Source organism: Palaemon carinicauda, chromosome 8 (assembly GCF_036898095.1).
Source record: "Palaemon carinicauda isolate YSFRI2023 chromosome 8, ASM3689809v2, whole genome shotgun sequence".
Taxonomy (NCBI): Eukaryota; Metazoa; Arthropoda; class Malacostraca; order Decapoda; family Palaemonidae; genus Palaemon; species Palaemon carinicauda.
Genome location: NC_090732.1, coordinates 12051590 through 12068179, shown reverse-complemented (window position 1 = coordinate 12068179; position 16590 = coordinate 12051590). Strand labels below are relative to the sequence as shown.

Here is a 16590-nt window from a genome sequence, read left to right as displayed (position 1 = left end):
GTGAAAGAATAAAAATTGTGCAAATCGTACCAACGTTACCTAATGCCATCTAGCTTTATCATTTTTTATCTATACAGTTTATCAAAATTAGAAAAAATATTGCATTTTTAACCTGTCAAATCTACTGAATTGAGAAAATATTCTCTCTCTCTCTCTCTCTCTCTCTCTCTCTCTCTCTCTCTCTCTCTCTCTCTCATTTTATTACCATGTTAACATATACTTATACTAAAGGATAAACACTACTACTGTATAAACATTTTCTGATTAGGAGAAAGAGAGATTTTCCTCCTATATAATACCAGCCCACATGTATCCACTTCTTTATATTGTAGTATAAAGATCATATAGCATGATAACACTACCGCATGGGTAGATTATAAAAACAGAGGTTACCCTGCCCAATCTCGCCAAAACTCATGGATAAAGTACTTAACTTCGATGGGGAATCATGGGAATCGGCCATCGATTATAAAATAATGATAAATCCAAGGGTAAACACGAGAAAAAACATGTTGGACTTAATAACAACAAGTGCTATAAAGGAGTGTCGTCACTGGCGTGGGTTGGGTTAGTGGTAGTAGTGTTGATCGGCACCTCGCTGTGGCGGGGATTTTGAAGAGGAGATATCTAAATAGTGCGAGACCTCTGGTTGTGAATTATCACGCCTCAGTATTTTATACCGACACCTTATATAGGTGAGCGAGCTGGGTTCAACCTGGCATTCCTATGCTTTTTTTCTCTGGTAATATATAGCAGTTATATTCCTTAGAAATATTGCTCTAGGAGTATTTCACTGGGCGGCACAGGTCGGAGCCCAGAAATAGATTTTTCCTTCGTCAAAATCCCTTTTATTTTCTTATTGTAAATATAAATTAGCCTTTAAAAAGTTTCCATATTTTTAATATTGATATTTTGCTTGTGGGAAATTTAATTCCCAAGCATAGTTGAATGACTCCAGTTGTGGCCCATTTAATTTGATATAGCGTAAAAAGAGAGATTCAAATTAAGTATTTTGCATTTTTTCATAATTTACATATCTGAAATTAATAGAATTGTAAATAAAGAATGGGGTAGGGTGGGCTGTGGCACCCTAGCAGCACCAGCCGAATTTGGTTGAGTCCCTTGTCAGGCTGGGAGGAACGTAGAGAAAATTGGGGGAAGTGCCTTGGTATATTTATGTATGTATGTGAAAATAAAGAATATTTTATACAGCTGATAGTTGTGCTACTCTAGCAATTGTTTACAAATATTCAGTAATGTTATGCATAATGCATATATTTTAGTTATTAATACCCAATGTAGATGGCAAAGTATCATACATATTTCATCTGGTACCTTACTTATGTTATCTTCTTGTAATGGTAATTTTAAGTATAGTATACATTATTTAAAGTGGGTTTTTAAAAACTTGTAAGTTTTCCTTCTGATATTTAGCAATTGCATTACAGAAAAATCCCAAAAATTATAAAATAAAGAACCAAATAGAGAGGTCAGAAACTGTTTATTTTATGCTACAATTTCCTTTGCCTTGTTTGCACAGAAAACAAATAAATAATGGTAATCCTAATTATGAACTTTCAGATGCACTCAGTCATTAGGCATCTGGTGACATCACAACATGGACAAACTTAGCATAGGGAAAATAAAATGCACAGTTTAAATACCATACATCACCTGGCATTTCCTTTATAATTTTGTCATACCGGGAAAAAATCATAAGACAATTTAACTACTTTTAAACCACTTGAGAATTAAAGTAGGGAGTGGGAATTACAAAAACTAATCACCAAGAATGTGTGATTTTGAATGAAAATAATTGTCATTAGAGATATAACTTGACATCTCAACTCTTGAAAGTTCTCTGAAAAGCTTGTAAAAATTCAATTAAAAGTTGTTTGAAAGTGAAAGTGCTGATCTTTGTTAACAAAGGTCTATTTATATATTTCCTTTCTTGAATTACAAGTGCTGTTATCAATAAACGATATTTTTCATTTTGATCTTTGAAATATTGAAGATAGAACTTAAGTTAGGCAATATTTTGTTTTCCTAAAGAAGCACATGCTATTTTTATGTTAAATATTGAGAGCTTGGTAATTATTTTACTATCCATAAGCTTTGAGCATGCTTTTCTTATATTCTCACCTTTCATTTATGATATAACTGTAATGATTTATTGTATGAAATTTCTCTACAAATTAGAGTTTTTTCTCAATAGACCAATTTTTAGACTGATGCAATAATCTTGAACTATCATTTGAAAATTTATTTGATTTCATTATTTTTAGTCATAATGGTTTTTAATGTTATAGTTATCAGAGGTTAATATCCTTGTATTACTCTTTACAGTTTTGCCACAAGTTGCCTCTGACCCAGGGAACGTGGGTGCGCCGTTTACGAGTGACTCCGTATGATTCACGACCTGACTATGTATATGTTGTTGGTGTTGATGTTAGGCCTGGTCGTGGTCGTTATAGAGATACTTACATGGTTACCTTTTCACCGAGATTCCAGATCGAGAATAGGTCGTCACATGAACTCATAATAGCTCAAAAATGTTTCTCTACCTCCTTTGTAAGTATTGTATTTATTCATAAAATAATATAAACTTGATATTTTCACAGTAATCAAGTATTTTTATTTTTGAATTTATGTAGATTTTTTATAGAAATGGCTTCTTGAGGAGAAAAGGAACTTTAAAAAATTTATAATGCCACATGGCTAATTTATCAAAGTAAAGGACCTATGTAATGAAAAGAATGGCATTATAGTTACAATATGGTTCAAATGGACATTGATAATCCTTAGATTGATATTGACACTTTTCTTATCGTATGGCTATTTATTATGTTTTTTTTTTTTATTTCCTTTGGGTCTTTTGGATATGGAAGACTAAATTATATAGTATTCATTCCTTAGATAAGGCAAGGCAGTAGGGTATGAGAATGTTTGGAAGTCAATTTGATTTACGTTTGAGGTTTTAATGGTTCAGTTTTGTTGTCCGATTACCAGTTACCCACCACCAAGTTAGTGTGTTAATGCGCAACGGAATGTAGAGGTAAAATTCATCCAAATAAACTGGATTTTTATAACACTTTTTATTTTGATACTCACCTGTGGCCATAATATGACACTCCTGCATTTTTATTAAAAGTGGTTTTATGCCTACTTAGAGGTTTTTGTTGATTTTCGTATTGTGAAAACTAAGAGGTGAGGAGAGTTCCGGGACCACCAGTTGTGAAGTCACCCAGAGAGCTTATGTCTGATAATTTCCACCTGGAACATGCAGAGGAAAAATAATTTTTTTTATTTGAAAGTAAAAAAACCATGCACTTTGTTGATGTTACTAATTGGTCCGAGAGTTATGTATCAAAATAATAAATTTTATTGAAATTCTTTTTTTATTAGCACCCAAAAGTATCATAATGTATATCATTTCATTTCTAAGAACTGTTTTCTAAATTAAGTTTAAATTTCCATCTTGTGTTTACAGAAGGACCCAGGAGCACAGTCAACTTGGCTAAGAGCTATTCCCGGATGCTGGCTCCCTTTCCACTGGCCTCGGATTGACAAGGATCAGCTTTTATGTATTTGCCTTCGTGATGTACCTGGATGCAATTGGTCTGGGGGCTTTCTTATTGAAAAAATAGATTCATTTTATCTCAACATAAGGTTAGTGTTTTCATTAGTTATTATTAAATACAGTTGGAGCTCTGTTTCTACAGGTATTGTGTTTGAGACATTTCTACTATTAAGGAATTCTGTGGCTAAAAGGACTTTTCTTGTTGATGTTGGCATCAGGTAAATGCATAAGTTAATTACAAATGCTTTCTTAAATGTAGGCTTTAGAGAAAATAAGATGATACTAAATGTTTTACCCTCATTCAGAGCTATGAATGACTTTTAAAAAGAAAGTTTTGCCACAATTTTTTCAAAATCCCACTTGAAAAGAAGTCAGTATTACATCAGGAAATAGGTTTCTATGCCCTGAGAGAGCTCTTAGTATTATTTGGACAAGACTATAAATATGACAGGTAATGTTCTTAATTTGGTTTGTGGAAATAAAATGTCAAGTTGTCATCTGTCCAAAAATGTGGTGTCCTTTGTTGTTATAAGTTTGATCATAAAGGCCTGCAATGAGTTAGATCCCAGCCTAAAAAAGTTTAGGGTTCAGGATATTAGATGTGTAGCTGCATCTCTTAACTTCTGTAGAAATATTTCTTTGGGAAAGGTTTTAGCAACGGTTTTGTGGCTTGCCATGTCAATATTCACTAAACATCATATTAAAAAAATCCTAGTTTGTTATCAAGATTGTGGGGATTTAGTTGCTATAGTTGCTGCTGGTGATGTGGTCTAATAACTGTGGGTTTAATTATGATTGTTTCAGCTTGATTTTAAATTAAATTCTTCATTTAGATTACATGGTATTGGGATTAAATAAAGAAGTGATTAGGTAATACAGTATGTATTTATTATAGTTCTGCTCTTGTATTTGCTATAAGAAGGACAAACTGAGAAAACTGATTCATAACTTTTTTTTTCAACAGAGACAACAATGGCCATTGCTTCTTTATGAGAGTGGAGATTATAATTAATGATGCCACATACTTTATTGTCTTTACTGATGCTGAAAGCCTTCCACCCCCATTCAGAATTGACAATTTTTCTGAAGTTCCTATCACATATTATCAGGTAAGATGAGTTATTATACGAGGAATTACTTTTTTAATCATTTTTTCCTGACTCATTGGAAACTGATACATGAATAAATAGCATCTTCTTACTTAACCTAGCAGAATGATGTATAAAGTATCTGGTGATCAGAGTTAATATTCAAATTTTATGATACAGATATGAACATTTCATTGATTCAACAGACTGGCACTCAAGAAGAACGCTTGAGAACAAGTGTTAAACCTCGATCGTGTGTTTCATATGCCTGGGATGATGTGATGCTGCCTCCTCATTTGACCTGTGTTGCCCCAGGAGGTACATGTGCCACTTATAATATGAATGTATTGGGAGAAGGAGCAAGTCTTACTTATGAAAATTTCATCTACATCGCCTTCACAGGAACTTTTACCAAGTGAGTACCATTCGTTTCCCTTTGGAATGTAATGTTTTTTTTTGAAGAAAATATCTGCACTTATTTTCTTCACAGTAATCAAGTTCTGTAGTTTGGACTTATCACACTGCTTAGATATTGCACCTCTGAATGAATATTTAGTCATTTTTCTTTGAGAATTTTTTTTTATGTTAAAAGCAGTTCCAGTATTAATTTTTTTCAATTTCGGCTACCATTTTGATGTAAGGATATTGGTATGTTAAAAAACTTTGGTGGTAATTCTGAAAGGTGTAGGAAAGTCCTATGTCTTTTTCTCAACATTAAGCCATCTCAACTACAGGTGGTGGCTTCAGAGATAAAACAAAACATCAGTCATTACCATATTTATGCTTCAGCTTCTAAATCAGGAGTAAACCATGAGTTGAAAAACTCCCATAGAATTAAATGCTTCATATGCAAACAAAGGCTTATCAGCGTTACTTCAAGCCCCTCATACACATATTGCTTTATTCACCTCTTGCACTTCCTGGATATTAAAGCCATACCTTTCCAATACTTTTCCCTGCTATATCCCACCTTTTCTGGGTGTTCTTTTCCTCCACCCTTGTAACAGCTTCATACACTCTTTTCACCAATTTTTTTAATATCCCCCTCCCATCCCATGACCGAACTATCTATTCCATCCTTCCACTTACACTGAGCCTTTGATTACTTCCCTGCACCTCCTTTTAACTCTTCATATACCACATATACAGTACTTTTTGAATAGTTCATCTCAAAATTTTCAACCTTTTTTATCGTATCAGCGTTTCAGCATCCACAATTCATTTCCAAATTTCCAAATAATGGTGAAAACCTCAGAATTATCATTTCTCCTCCAGTTGATTTTTAAAATACTGTAGTGTTTATTAACTTACGTATATGTGAATTTTGAATGATTGAAAGCTAGAAAGAACCCATCAATCAAAGACAAAAATATAAACCTTAGGTAGAAATTCTGTCTGCTAAAGTCAAGGTGTATTCAACCTTTCAATTATTACATTAATCATATTTTTCATTATTACCAATCCAGTGTGGATATTTCTTCATTTAAAAGAAATAAACAATATTTTCTATTATATGGATAAAAAATAAATTGTCAGAGCATTTTAATGACATCAGAGTTAGTTGTTTTTCATGATTTTTATTAGCATACGCCATAGATTTTTGACATTGTTGACAAATATAAATCAAGTATGTTTACTCTCATTTTCTCAGTTAATTGCAAATTTTCATGGACTCATAACATTATTTTGGCTCACTTATAATCTTGACTTCCTCCTCTTGCAAACAATTTGAACCCTTAGTTTTTCTTCTCTCTCCAATCAGGAATATAACATCTGCAAACATCAACTGTTACATATTCCAGTTACGATTTATTTTCTTACCCTACAATGTTGCATCCACTTTTCTAACTTTTGCATTACTGCATCCATATATAAAATGAACAGCTATAGAGACCAATCACATCCTTGTGTCAGTCTCAATTTTCAAGTTATACAAGCCACTCTTCCATCTTCATATTCAACCTTGTGCTTCGCTTCTATCACAATAACTGAATACTGCATTTCAATTAAACTACTTAGGATTCATGTGCTATTCAAAAAAGTAAAATCTTGATCAATGTAAAGGTCATATAAAAGGTTCTCCTTGATTTAAGGCCATTTTTTCCTAAGGTAAAGAGGTACCAGTATAACAAACAAGCAAACAATTAGTATCTCTCACCTACTGGTATTTTTATTAATTCTCTTGTCATTCGTTTTTTCCTCATTTTGTGGCACAGTATAGTGCTCACTTTATTTTCCTAGTAATAGTAGAGGTTTGTCTTCCATATTTGAAAAGCCTAGATTATTTGAAGGATGCAAACTTAATAGGGTGGTGTCAGTTGAATTGGATTCCTATTCAAAATGCATTCCATGTTGGGGCCTAATGTTTACTTTCCTCATTCATTGTAAAGAGTTTGGTTACTTATCAGAGGATATCATTTCTGATTACTTTTACTTAGCTGCGTTTTTGGCTGAAGATAGTGAAGCTAAATGTAAGAAATGCAAAAAATGTCTGGGTTGGGTTTCCTTTCCTGTTTCCTTGTCTTCCCCTTTCCCTGATGCATCCTTGCCTTTCAGGCTATTAGCAGTTTGTGGATTCAAGGTGTAGAAGTTAGTGTAGAGGATTTAAAAGAGAACTTGAATCTGATTTTGAATGTATGAGAAATAACCTATACTGAGACTTGGCCATAGTGTTATAGATTTTTTGAGTGCCTTGTACGAGCCTATTCCATTTTAGCTGCTCAGGCTATGCTAGTCAACTATTTGGAGCAAGTACCTGTTCTGCTAAAATCATGAAAACTTATTTCTTTGAACCTCTCTGGTGTTCGTATTGTTTTGCTCTCAAAGCTGACTTATATCAAAGTTCCCCAAAAATATATTTAATATGTCCCCCCTTTCTTTCAAGAGGTTTACACCTCTTGTCATCATTGCGCCATCTGGTGACTAATGACAACAAACCACTGCTTGGTAAGACTGCACCCACTTCTCTTCATTCTTCTTATCGATTCCAACTTCATCAGTTGTATTTGCCCAGTCCAGATTTAAACATCTTTTAGTATAGTTTTGAGAATGTATTGTCCTAGATTGGTTAGATATTACTTTGTGGATTGTTCAAGGGAATTAATTTTAGGTGACCATGATTCTCATTTTCTTTGTGTCTTGTGTCAGAAGTGAGAAAGCCTTAAAGCAGAACCGTAGGTACTGTCCATTGGCTAGGAAGGCTATCTGTTACCTCGGCATCCAATCCTCCCTTGTCCAAGGAATCAGTACCCTTACCAAGTTACCTTTCCTATTCAGTGAAGGTTCAGTTTTAAATATTTAACTTAGCCGGTGAATATATAGCTGCAACTCTGTTGCTCGACAGACAAACTGTACAGAAAAAACTCGCCAGCGATCGCTATACAGGTTGCGGGTGTGCCCAACAGCGCCATCTGTCGACCAGATACCAAGCTCTATGTAAACAAAGACTCAATTTTCTCTCTGTCTACGTGTCGACAAGACGTACTTTACTCGCTGTTGCTAAACTGGAGTTTTTCACATCATATTGGTGAAGTACTATATTCTGGTTTTGAGCTTTCGCTGTGCAGGGTTTTTCTTCAAACAAATCCTTGAACTCTTTTTTGTATCGGATTCATTGTTGATGACTTAGATCGTTTTTTGGAATTTTCCCTTGACCAATTCAAAATGGCTGACCCTTCACAAGTTCCCAAATTTAGAAAATGCAATGCTAGGGACTGTTCTAGGCGTCTTCCGAAGGCTTCTATCGACCCTCACACTGTTTGTTCCAATTGTCGGGGTAAAACCTGTCAATTGGAAGATCGGTGTGAGGAGTGCGTGGGCCTTTCGGAATTCGATTTTATCGAATTTGAAAAGTACACACGCAGGCTAGAGAGAGATAGAATTAGGAGAAGTTCTTCTAGGTCTATTGATGTTTCCTCTCCTCATGCCCCACAACCTATTCCTTCCCCTGTAGTGGTTGTTCCTAACCCCCCTCCTAGCACTCAGGAACCTTCGATGGCTGACATGATGCGTGCCATCCATGCCCTGGGGGAGAGAGTTGAGTCCCTTGCAAGTGACCGCAATCAGCTCATGGCGGATGTTAAGGAGCTTAAGTGCCAAAGTGCAGTGGGAAGTGCTAAAGTGCCAAGTGATAGTGTTGTGAACAGTGTTGCGCTTGAGGGTTCGTCTGTTCGTGCCTGTCGTCCTCCTAGTCCGGGACCTCTTGCAAGCTCCCAAGTCCAGGGGAGAAGCAATGTCGCACGACGCATGGGTTCTAGAGGCTTTAATCAGCGAACAGACGTTCCCTCCATGGTTTCAGGCGTATCTCCCCAAGATCGCCCCTACCTACGTAAGACGAGAGAGCCCATTTATACTTCGTCGTCTGAAGGTGTTTCTCGTAAGAAACTTTGGACCAAGGTCTCACGACCTTTAAAACGTAAATCGGTCCCTTCAGGACAAGTCCAACGTCCCGGTTGTAGCCACTGGGTCAGTTCGGACTCGTTGCCGTCATCTGATGACTGCTCACCGCCTAAGAGAGGCAAAGCGGTTCCGCTTCAGGCACTAACACCGTCTGTCGCCGCACCTGCTCCCGTAGACCCTAAATGGGCTTTGCTGCAAGACATGCAGTCCAAGCTTACGTCTTTGATGCAGGACTTTCATGCGGAGAAGGTTTCTGCCGTACCAGCAGCGAGTGCAGTACCTAGCCTACAACCTTCCAAGCGATCGGTTGTGCGTCCTGTTGACGCTGAGGTAACCTTCTCACGTATACCAGTTGAGGGGGTTCCTCCACCGATGCGATCCAGTGTGGGTTGCCAGCCGCATGTTGACGTTAAGCGACGCACGGAGGTGGTTGTTGACGTTCTGGACGTTCAACAACCATCAGAGGTGACTTGTTTTGACGCGGTGCGTCAACCTCCGCAACCCAGTGTGGTTTCCACTGCGCAACCCAGTCGGTCTAGACAGTCTCGGGTAGACGCTGTGCGTCCTCGCGCTACCATGGTTGTTGACAGTTCACAGACTGTGCAGCAGTTCCATGACGTTGCGTCCGGCTCCGTCACGCATGCACCAGTGCGACCGGACTCAGCGAACCAGACGTTACCCACTCCGTTGCCGTTTCCTCATCAGTTTTCGGATGAGGAACTTTCTGATGATGATGTTGCTGCACATCAAGATGATCAACAATCAGAACTGGACGAGCCTAAGTCAACTCAACCATCTTTGGACTTTAGAAAAGTTTTGGCTATTTTCAAAGAGTTGTTTCCTGACCAGTTTGTTTCTGTGGCTCCTCGTTCTCCGCCTTCAGAGTTTGTTTTAGGCATGCCTTCTACCACACCTGCCTTTACTAGACTCGTCCTCGCACGCTCGTCTAAGAGAGCTTTGCGGGTGATAGGAGACTGGTTAGAGTCCAAGAAGAGTTTAGGGAAGACAGCATTTGCTTTTCCCCCTGCTAAACTCTCTTCTAGATCGAGCGTCTGGTATGCCACGGGAGAAGTTCTCGGCTTGGGAGTTCCTGCCTCTGCCCAGGGCGACTTCTCAAGTCTTGTAGACTCTCCCCGCCGCCTTGCCATGAGACGCTCAAAGATTTGTTGGTCATCATCGGACCTGGACCACCTTATGAAAGGAATATTTAGGGCTTTTGAAGTCTTTAACTTCTTAGACTGGTGCCTAGGAGCCCTGAGCAGGAAAATCTCTTCGACAGATAAAGAGACTTCTTTGCTCATTATGTCCTGCATGGACAAGGCCGTCCATGATGGGTCCAATGAGCTTGCTGCCTCATTTGCGTCCGGAGTCCTGAAAAAGCGAGAGTCTCTCTGCTCGTTCCTGTCTGCTGGAGTTACACCATGCCAGAGATCTGAGCTTCTCTTTGCTCCCCTTTCCAAGTGCCTATTTCCAGAAATCCTGATAAAGGAAATAGCTGCTTCGTTAGTGCAGAAGGACACTCACGATCTAGTTGCGTCCTCAGCTCGCAAAGCTCCCCCTTTGCCTACATTGTCTGTTAGACCGAGGATTGACACTCCAGCGTCTCGCTTTATTCCGCCCTTTCGTGGCAGAGCCTCCAGCAGAGGAGGTGCTCGTGCCGAAGGGAAGCGAGGGAAGAGGAAAGGATCCAAGTCCTCTAAGGGCAGAGTCTGACTGCCCGCAACTTCAGACAGCAGTGGGAGCCAGACTCAAGAACTTCTGGCAAGCCTGGGAGAGGAGAGGCGCAGATTCACAATCTGTGAAGTTGCTCAGAGAGGGGTACAAAATCCCTTTTGTACGCAAACCCCCTCTAGCAACGTCTCCCATCGATCTCTCTCCCAGGTACAGAGAGGAAGAAAAGAGACAAGCCCTGAAACTGGAAGTGTCTCTTTTGCTAGAGAAGGGAGCGGTGGTCAAAGTCTCGGATCTTCAATCACCGGGATTCTACAACCGCCTCTTCCTGGTTTCAAAGAAGACAGGAGGGTGGAGACCGGTGCTAGACGTCAGTGCTCTGAATGTCTTTGTCACAAAGACGAAGTTCTCCATGGAGACCACAAAGTCAGTCTTAGCAGCGGTCAGAAGGGAAGACTGGATGGTCTCCCTAGACCTAAGGGACGCCTACTTCCACGTCCCCATTCACTCAGACTCCCAACCTTTTCTGAGATTCGTTTTCGAAAATGTGGTCTACCAGTTTCGGGCCCTGTGCTTTGGCCTAAGCACAGCTCCTCTCGTGTTTACGAGGCTGATGAGGAATGTAGCCAAATTCCTCCACTTATCGGACATCCAAGCCTCCCTTTATTTGGACGACTGGCTTCTCAGAGCCTCTTCCAGTCGTCGCTGTCTGAAGGATCTCAAGTGGACTCTAGATCTGACCAAGGAATTGGGACTCCTAGTCAATTTGGAAAAGTCGCAACTGGTCCCATCCCAAACTATTGTGTATTTAGGGATGGAGATTCACAGTCTAGCTTTTCGGGCTTTTCCGTCGGCCCCCAGAATAAGTCAAGCCCTGTTATTCATCCAGAACATGCTGAAGAAGGAACGCTGCTCAGTCAGGTTGTGGATGAGTCTGGTAGGGACGCTATCATCCCTGGAACAATTTGTGTCACTAGGAAGACTACACCTCCGTCCGCTTCAATACCATCTAGCTTTTCACTGGAAAAAGGACAAGACGCAAGAAGCGGTCTCGATCCCGATTTCCGAAAAGATGAAGTCTTGTCTGACTTGGTGGAAGGACAATATCAACTTAAGAGAGGGTCTTCCCCTGGCTGTTCAGACTCCCAACCACGTTCTCTTCTCGGACGCATCGGACGTGGGCTGGGGCGCGACACTAGACGGTCGGGAATGCTCAGGACTGTGGAACTCGAGTCAGAGGAACATGCATATCAACTGCAAGGAGCTGTTGGCAGTACATCTGGCCTTGAAAAGCTTCAAGTCTCTCCTTCGAGGCAAAGTGGTGGAAGTAAACTCAGACAACACCACGGCCTTGGCGTACATCTCCAAACAAGGAGGGACCCACTCACTGACATTGTACGAGATCGCAAGGGACCTGCTCATCTGGTCAAAAGGTCAAGACATCTCCCTAGTAACGAGGTTCATCCAAGGCAACTTGAATGTCATAGCAGATTGTCTCAGTCAGAAAGGGCAAGTAATCCAACAGAATGGACCCTCCACAAGGATGTGTGCAAGAGACTTTGGGCCACTTGGGGCCAACCAACCATAGATCTCTTTGCAACCTCGCTGACCAAGAGGCTTCCAATCTATTGCTCCCCAGTCCCAGACCCAGCAGCAATACATATAGATGCCTTTCTCCTAGATTGGTCGCATCTGGATCTCTACGCATTCCCACCGTTCAAGATTGTCAACAAGGTACTGCAGAAGTTCGCCTCTCACGAAGGGACAAGGTTGACGCTAGTTGCTCCCCTCTGGCCCGCGAGAGAATGGTTCACCGAGGTACTTCGATGGCTAGTAGACGTTCCCAGAAGTCTTCCTCTAAGGGTGGACCTTCTACGTCAGCCTCACGTAAAGAAGGTACACCAAAGCCTCCTCGCTCTTCGTCTGACTGCCTTCAGACTATCGAAAGACTCTCGAGAGCTAGAGGCTTTTCGAAGGAGGCAGCCAGTGCGATTGCTAGAGCAAGGAGAGCATCCACCATTAGAGTCTACCAATCGAAGTGGGAAGTCTTCCGAGACTGGTGCAAGTCAGTTTCTGTATCCTCGACCAGTACCTCTGTAGCTCAAATAGCTGATTTTCTCTTATACCTGAGAAAAGGACGATCCCTTTCAGCTCCCACTATCAAGGGCTACAGAAGCATGTTGGCATCGGTCTTCCGGCATAGAGGCTTAGATCTTTCCAACAATAAAGATCTTCAAGACCTCCTTAAGTCTTTTGAGACCACCAAGGAGCGTCGATTGGCTACCCCTGGATGGAATTTTGACGTGGTACTAAGATTCCTCATGTCAGACAGGTTTGAGCCGCTACAATCAGCCTCCCTGAAAGATCTCACTCTAAAGACTCTTTTCCTGGTATGCTTAGCCTCAGCTAAAAGAGTCAGTGAGATTCATGCCTTCAGCAAGAACATCGGATTTTCGTCAGAAAAAGCCACCTGTTCGCTACAACTTGGTTTTCTAGCCAAAAATGAGCTGCCTTCTCGGCCTTGGCCTAAATCTTTCGATATTCCCAGCTTATCGGAGATTGTAGGCAATGAACTAGAAAGAGTCTTATGCCCTGTGAGAGCTCTTAAGTTCTATTTAAAGCGTACTAAACCTTTACGAGGCCAATCTGAAGCTTTATGGTGTTCAGTTAAGAAACCATCTTTGCCTATGTCAAAGAATGCTATATCATACTTTATCAGACTGTTAATACGAGAAGCTCATTCACATCTGAGTGACGAAGACCGAGCTTTGCTTAAGGTGAAGACGCACGAAGTTAGAGCTGTTGCAACTTCCGTGGCCTTTAAGCAAAATAGATCTCTGCGAAGTATAATGGACGCAACCTATTGGAGAAGCAAGTCAGTGTTCGCGTCTTTTTATCTAAAGGATGTCCAGACTCTTTACGAGGACTGCTACACACTGGGACCATTCGTAGCAGCGAGTGCAGTAGTGGGTGAGGGCTCAACCACTACAATTCCCTAATTCCATATCCTTTTAATCTTTCTCTTGAAATGTTTTTAATGTTGTTTTTATGGGTTGTCCGGAAGGCTAAGAAGCCTTTCGCATCCTGGTTGATTTGGCGGGTGGTCAAAGTCATTTCTTGAGAGCGCCTAGATTAGGGGTTTGATGAGGTCCTGTTGTATGGGTTGCAACCCTTGATACTTCAGCTCCTAGGGGTCGATCAGCATCCTAAGAGGATCGCGAGGCTCCGTAAGGAAGACTTACTTATAAGGCAGAGTAATCGTTCAAGTCGACTTCCTTACCAGGTACCTATTTATTTTGTTTTTGTTATTTTGATAACTTCTAAAATGAAATAAAAAACTCTTAGCTCATAAAATGTAAACATATATTACTGGTCTCTACCCACCATCCTGGGTGTGAATCAGCTATATATTCACCGGCTAAGTTAAATATTTAAAAATGATATTTTAATTATAAAATAAATTTTTGAATATACTTACCCGGTGAATATATAAATTAAATGACCCTCCCTTCCTCCCCAATAGAGACGCAGTGGGACGAGGAGAAAATTGAGTCTTTGTTTACATAGAGCTTGGTATCTGGTCGACAGATGGCGCTGTTGGGCACACCCGCAACCTGTATAGCGATCGCTGGCGAGTTTTTTCTGTACAGTTTGTCTGTCGAGCAACAGAGTTGCAGCTATATATTCACCGGGTAAGTATATTCAAAAATTTATTTTATAATTAAAATATCATATTTCAAAGTTGAAGCTTGGCAAACTCCTAGATGAGTTTTGAACCCATCTCCAGGATTTTAAAACAGATTAATCCTGGTTCGCAAGGCTTCAGGGGCGTTGGAGACCAGTGCTTGATGTTTCAAGCCATAGCAGGTTTACAGTTTTGACCAAGTTTTCAATGGAAATGCCCTTGACATTGCTGGGGACGGTTAGGAAGGTGACTGGATGTTTTCGATAGATCTTACAGATGTTTACTTTCACATTCCTGTTCATGTGAATTTGGGAAAATTACTTTTGGTTCGTAAGGTTCGAAAGTACCAATTCAAGTGCCAGTGCTTCGGGCTCAGGACAATTCCACAAGTATTCGCAAGATTATGGCTTTTGTCCTTGAGGGATTATACCTGGATGCCTGGCTATGTTTTTATATTTCCATGGAAAGGATTCAGATTTACAGAGATGGGTACTTTGGTTGCTGGAAAGGTTAGGAATCAATGTTAATTTGAACGTCTCTACTGATCCCAACTTAGGGGATTCTCTATTTAAAAATGATAAAGGTTTCAGTTCCTTTTCAGGGTTCTCCATTGGAAAACAAGATGAAGTCAGCTACAGTTTTGATGTGGTTGAGGCTTCTAGGATCCATAACTTTATAGAAAAGTTGGTCCCAATAGGACACCTAAAGATGAGAGTGTTCCAATATCATCTTATTCGATATAGGAACATCCAAAACCAACCTCATCTGCTGAGGGGGTGGAGCAATCCTTTATGATTGTCACAGCGAGTCTTCTCGGAGGTGAGGATTCTGGACCTCTCTGTTTACGAATACAGTACTTCACAAGAAATGTGTGGATCAATGCTGGATTTTGTTCATCCTTCAGACAAATGGCCAACTTAGGAATCAACTCTTCACATCAATTTCATGGAACTTTTAGGTGTGTTCAAAGTTCTTCAGGCACAGGAATCTTATGTTTAGGAAAATGTGTGGCAATATTTTCAGCCAACACGATGGCGTTAGTATACATGCGGAAACTGGGGAACCAGGTCAGAACCCGTGTACCGGATGGCAGAAGAGATATGGATTTGGTCAAATTTGCTGAGAATATTTCTTTTAGCTCACTTTTTACTGGGAAAATTGAATATCCTAGTAGATCAGTTAAGCAGTAAAAATTGAATATCATAGCAAATCAGTTAAGCAGTAAAAACCTGGTTCTTCCAAACAAATTGAAGAATATCTTTAGATTTGGAAATGGTTGGGACGTCCAGATGAAGAGATGTTAGCAACATTTCTAAACAGGGAAATATAGTTGTTTTGTTTGACAGTTCTGGATACTTTAGAATGGAAAGGGGATACCATGTTACTAGAATTGTATGCCTTTCCCCCTTTTGCCATGTTTCAGCAGGGGATCAAGTTCAGGGCATTACTGAACAGCAGGATGACATTGGTAGTTCCTTAGTGTTCTCATAGAGTTGTTTACATATCTGTGGGTCTCTTGTTAGCAGTGTCTCCATAAAGATTAATGTGCATAACAAATCTTCTCAGATAACCTCTTTTGAGAGCGGTACATCCAAACTCTTGTGCTATATCTAACCGCATGCAGACTATCCAACGATTTTTCAGAGACAAAGAGTTTGAAGTCCTCTAGATTATTCATTTTATGTTCTAAAAGACAGTCTATTAATAAGCTCTATCAAAGGCAATGGAGTGATTACCTTGATTGATGCAAGCCAAGAAATGTGTCGGCAACTAGGATTAGTTTGAATATATTGTAAAATTTTTCTCCCTTCCTTTTTATGAAAAGAACCCTTCTAACAGCTATTAAAGGATATTGATCCATGCTTGATACTGTGTTGAAACATCAAAGGTTAGCTTTATCTGCTGTAGGTATTATTCGGGATGTATTTAGGTCCTTTATTATTGAAAAACTTGCAGTAACCAAAGGAATATTGTGGAATGTAGATGTAATTAAACTGATTTGATCATGAACCATTCTGCCCAGAGAGTAACATGAGACTACACAATCCTCATTAGAATCTCTGAATTAGAAATTTGTCTCTTGCCCAAGACACAAAGAGAAAGTGGAGCATGATCACCTAAAAACAGTTTTTAAATATTTAACTTAGCCGGTGAATATATAATAGCTG

General features: G+C 39.8%; 1 protein-coding gene across 1 annotated transcript in view; it reads left to right on the top strand.

The window, feature by feature from the left end:
• Vps13D (vacuolar protein sorting 13D) overlaps nucleotides 1-16590 on the top strand; it is a 390232-nt gene that overhangs the window by 279595 nt on the left and 94047 nt on the right. Inside the window, exons 60-63 of the mRNA XM_068377692.1 lie at nucleotides 2347-2571; nucleotides 3491-3669; nucleotides 4545-4689; nucleotides 4875-5084. Of these exons, the coding sequence (XP_068233793.1) occupies nucleotides 2347-2571; nucleotides 3491-3669; nucleotides 4545-4689; nucleotides 4875-5084 (759 nt within the window). The remainder of the gene's footprint in view (nucleotides 1-2346; nucleotides 2572-3490; nucleotides 3670-4544; nucleotides 4690-4874; nucleotides 5085-16590) is intronic.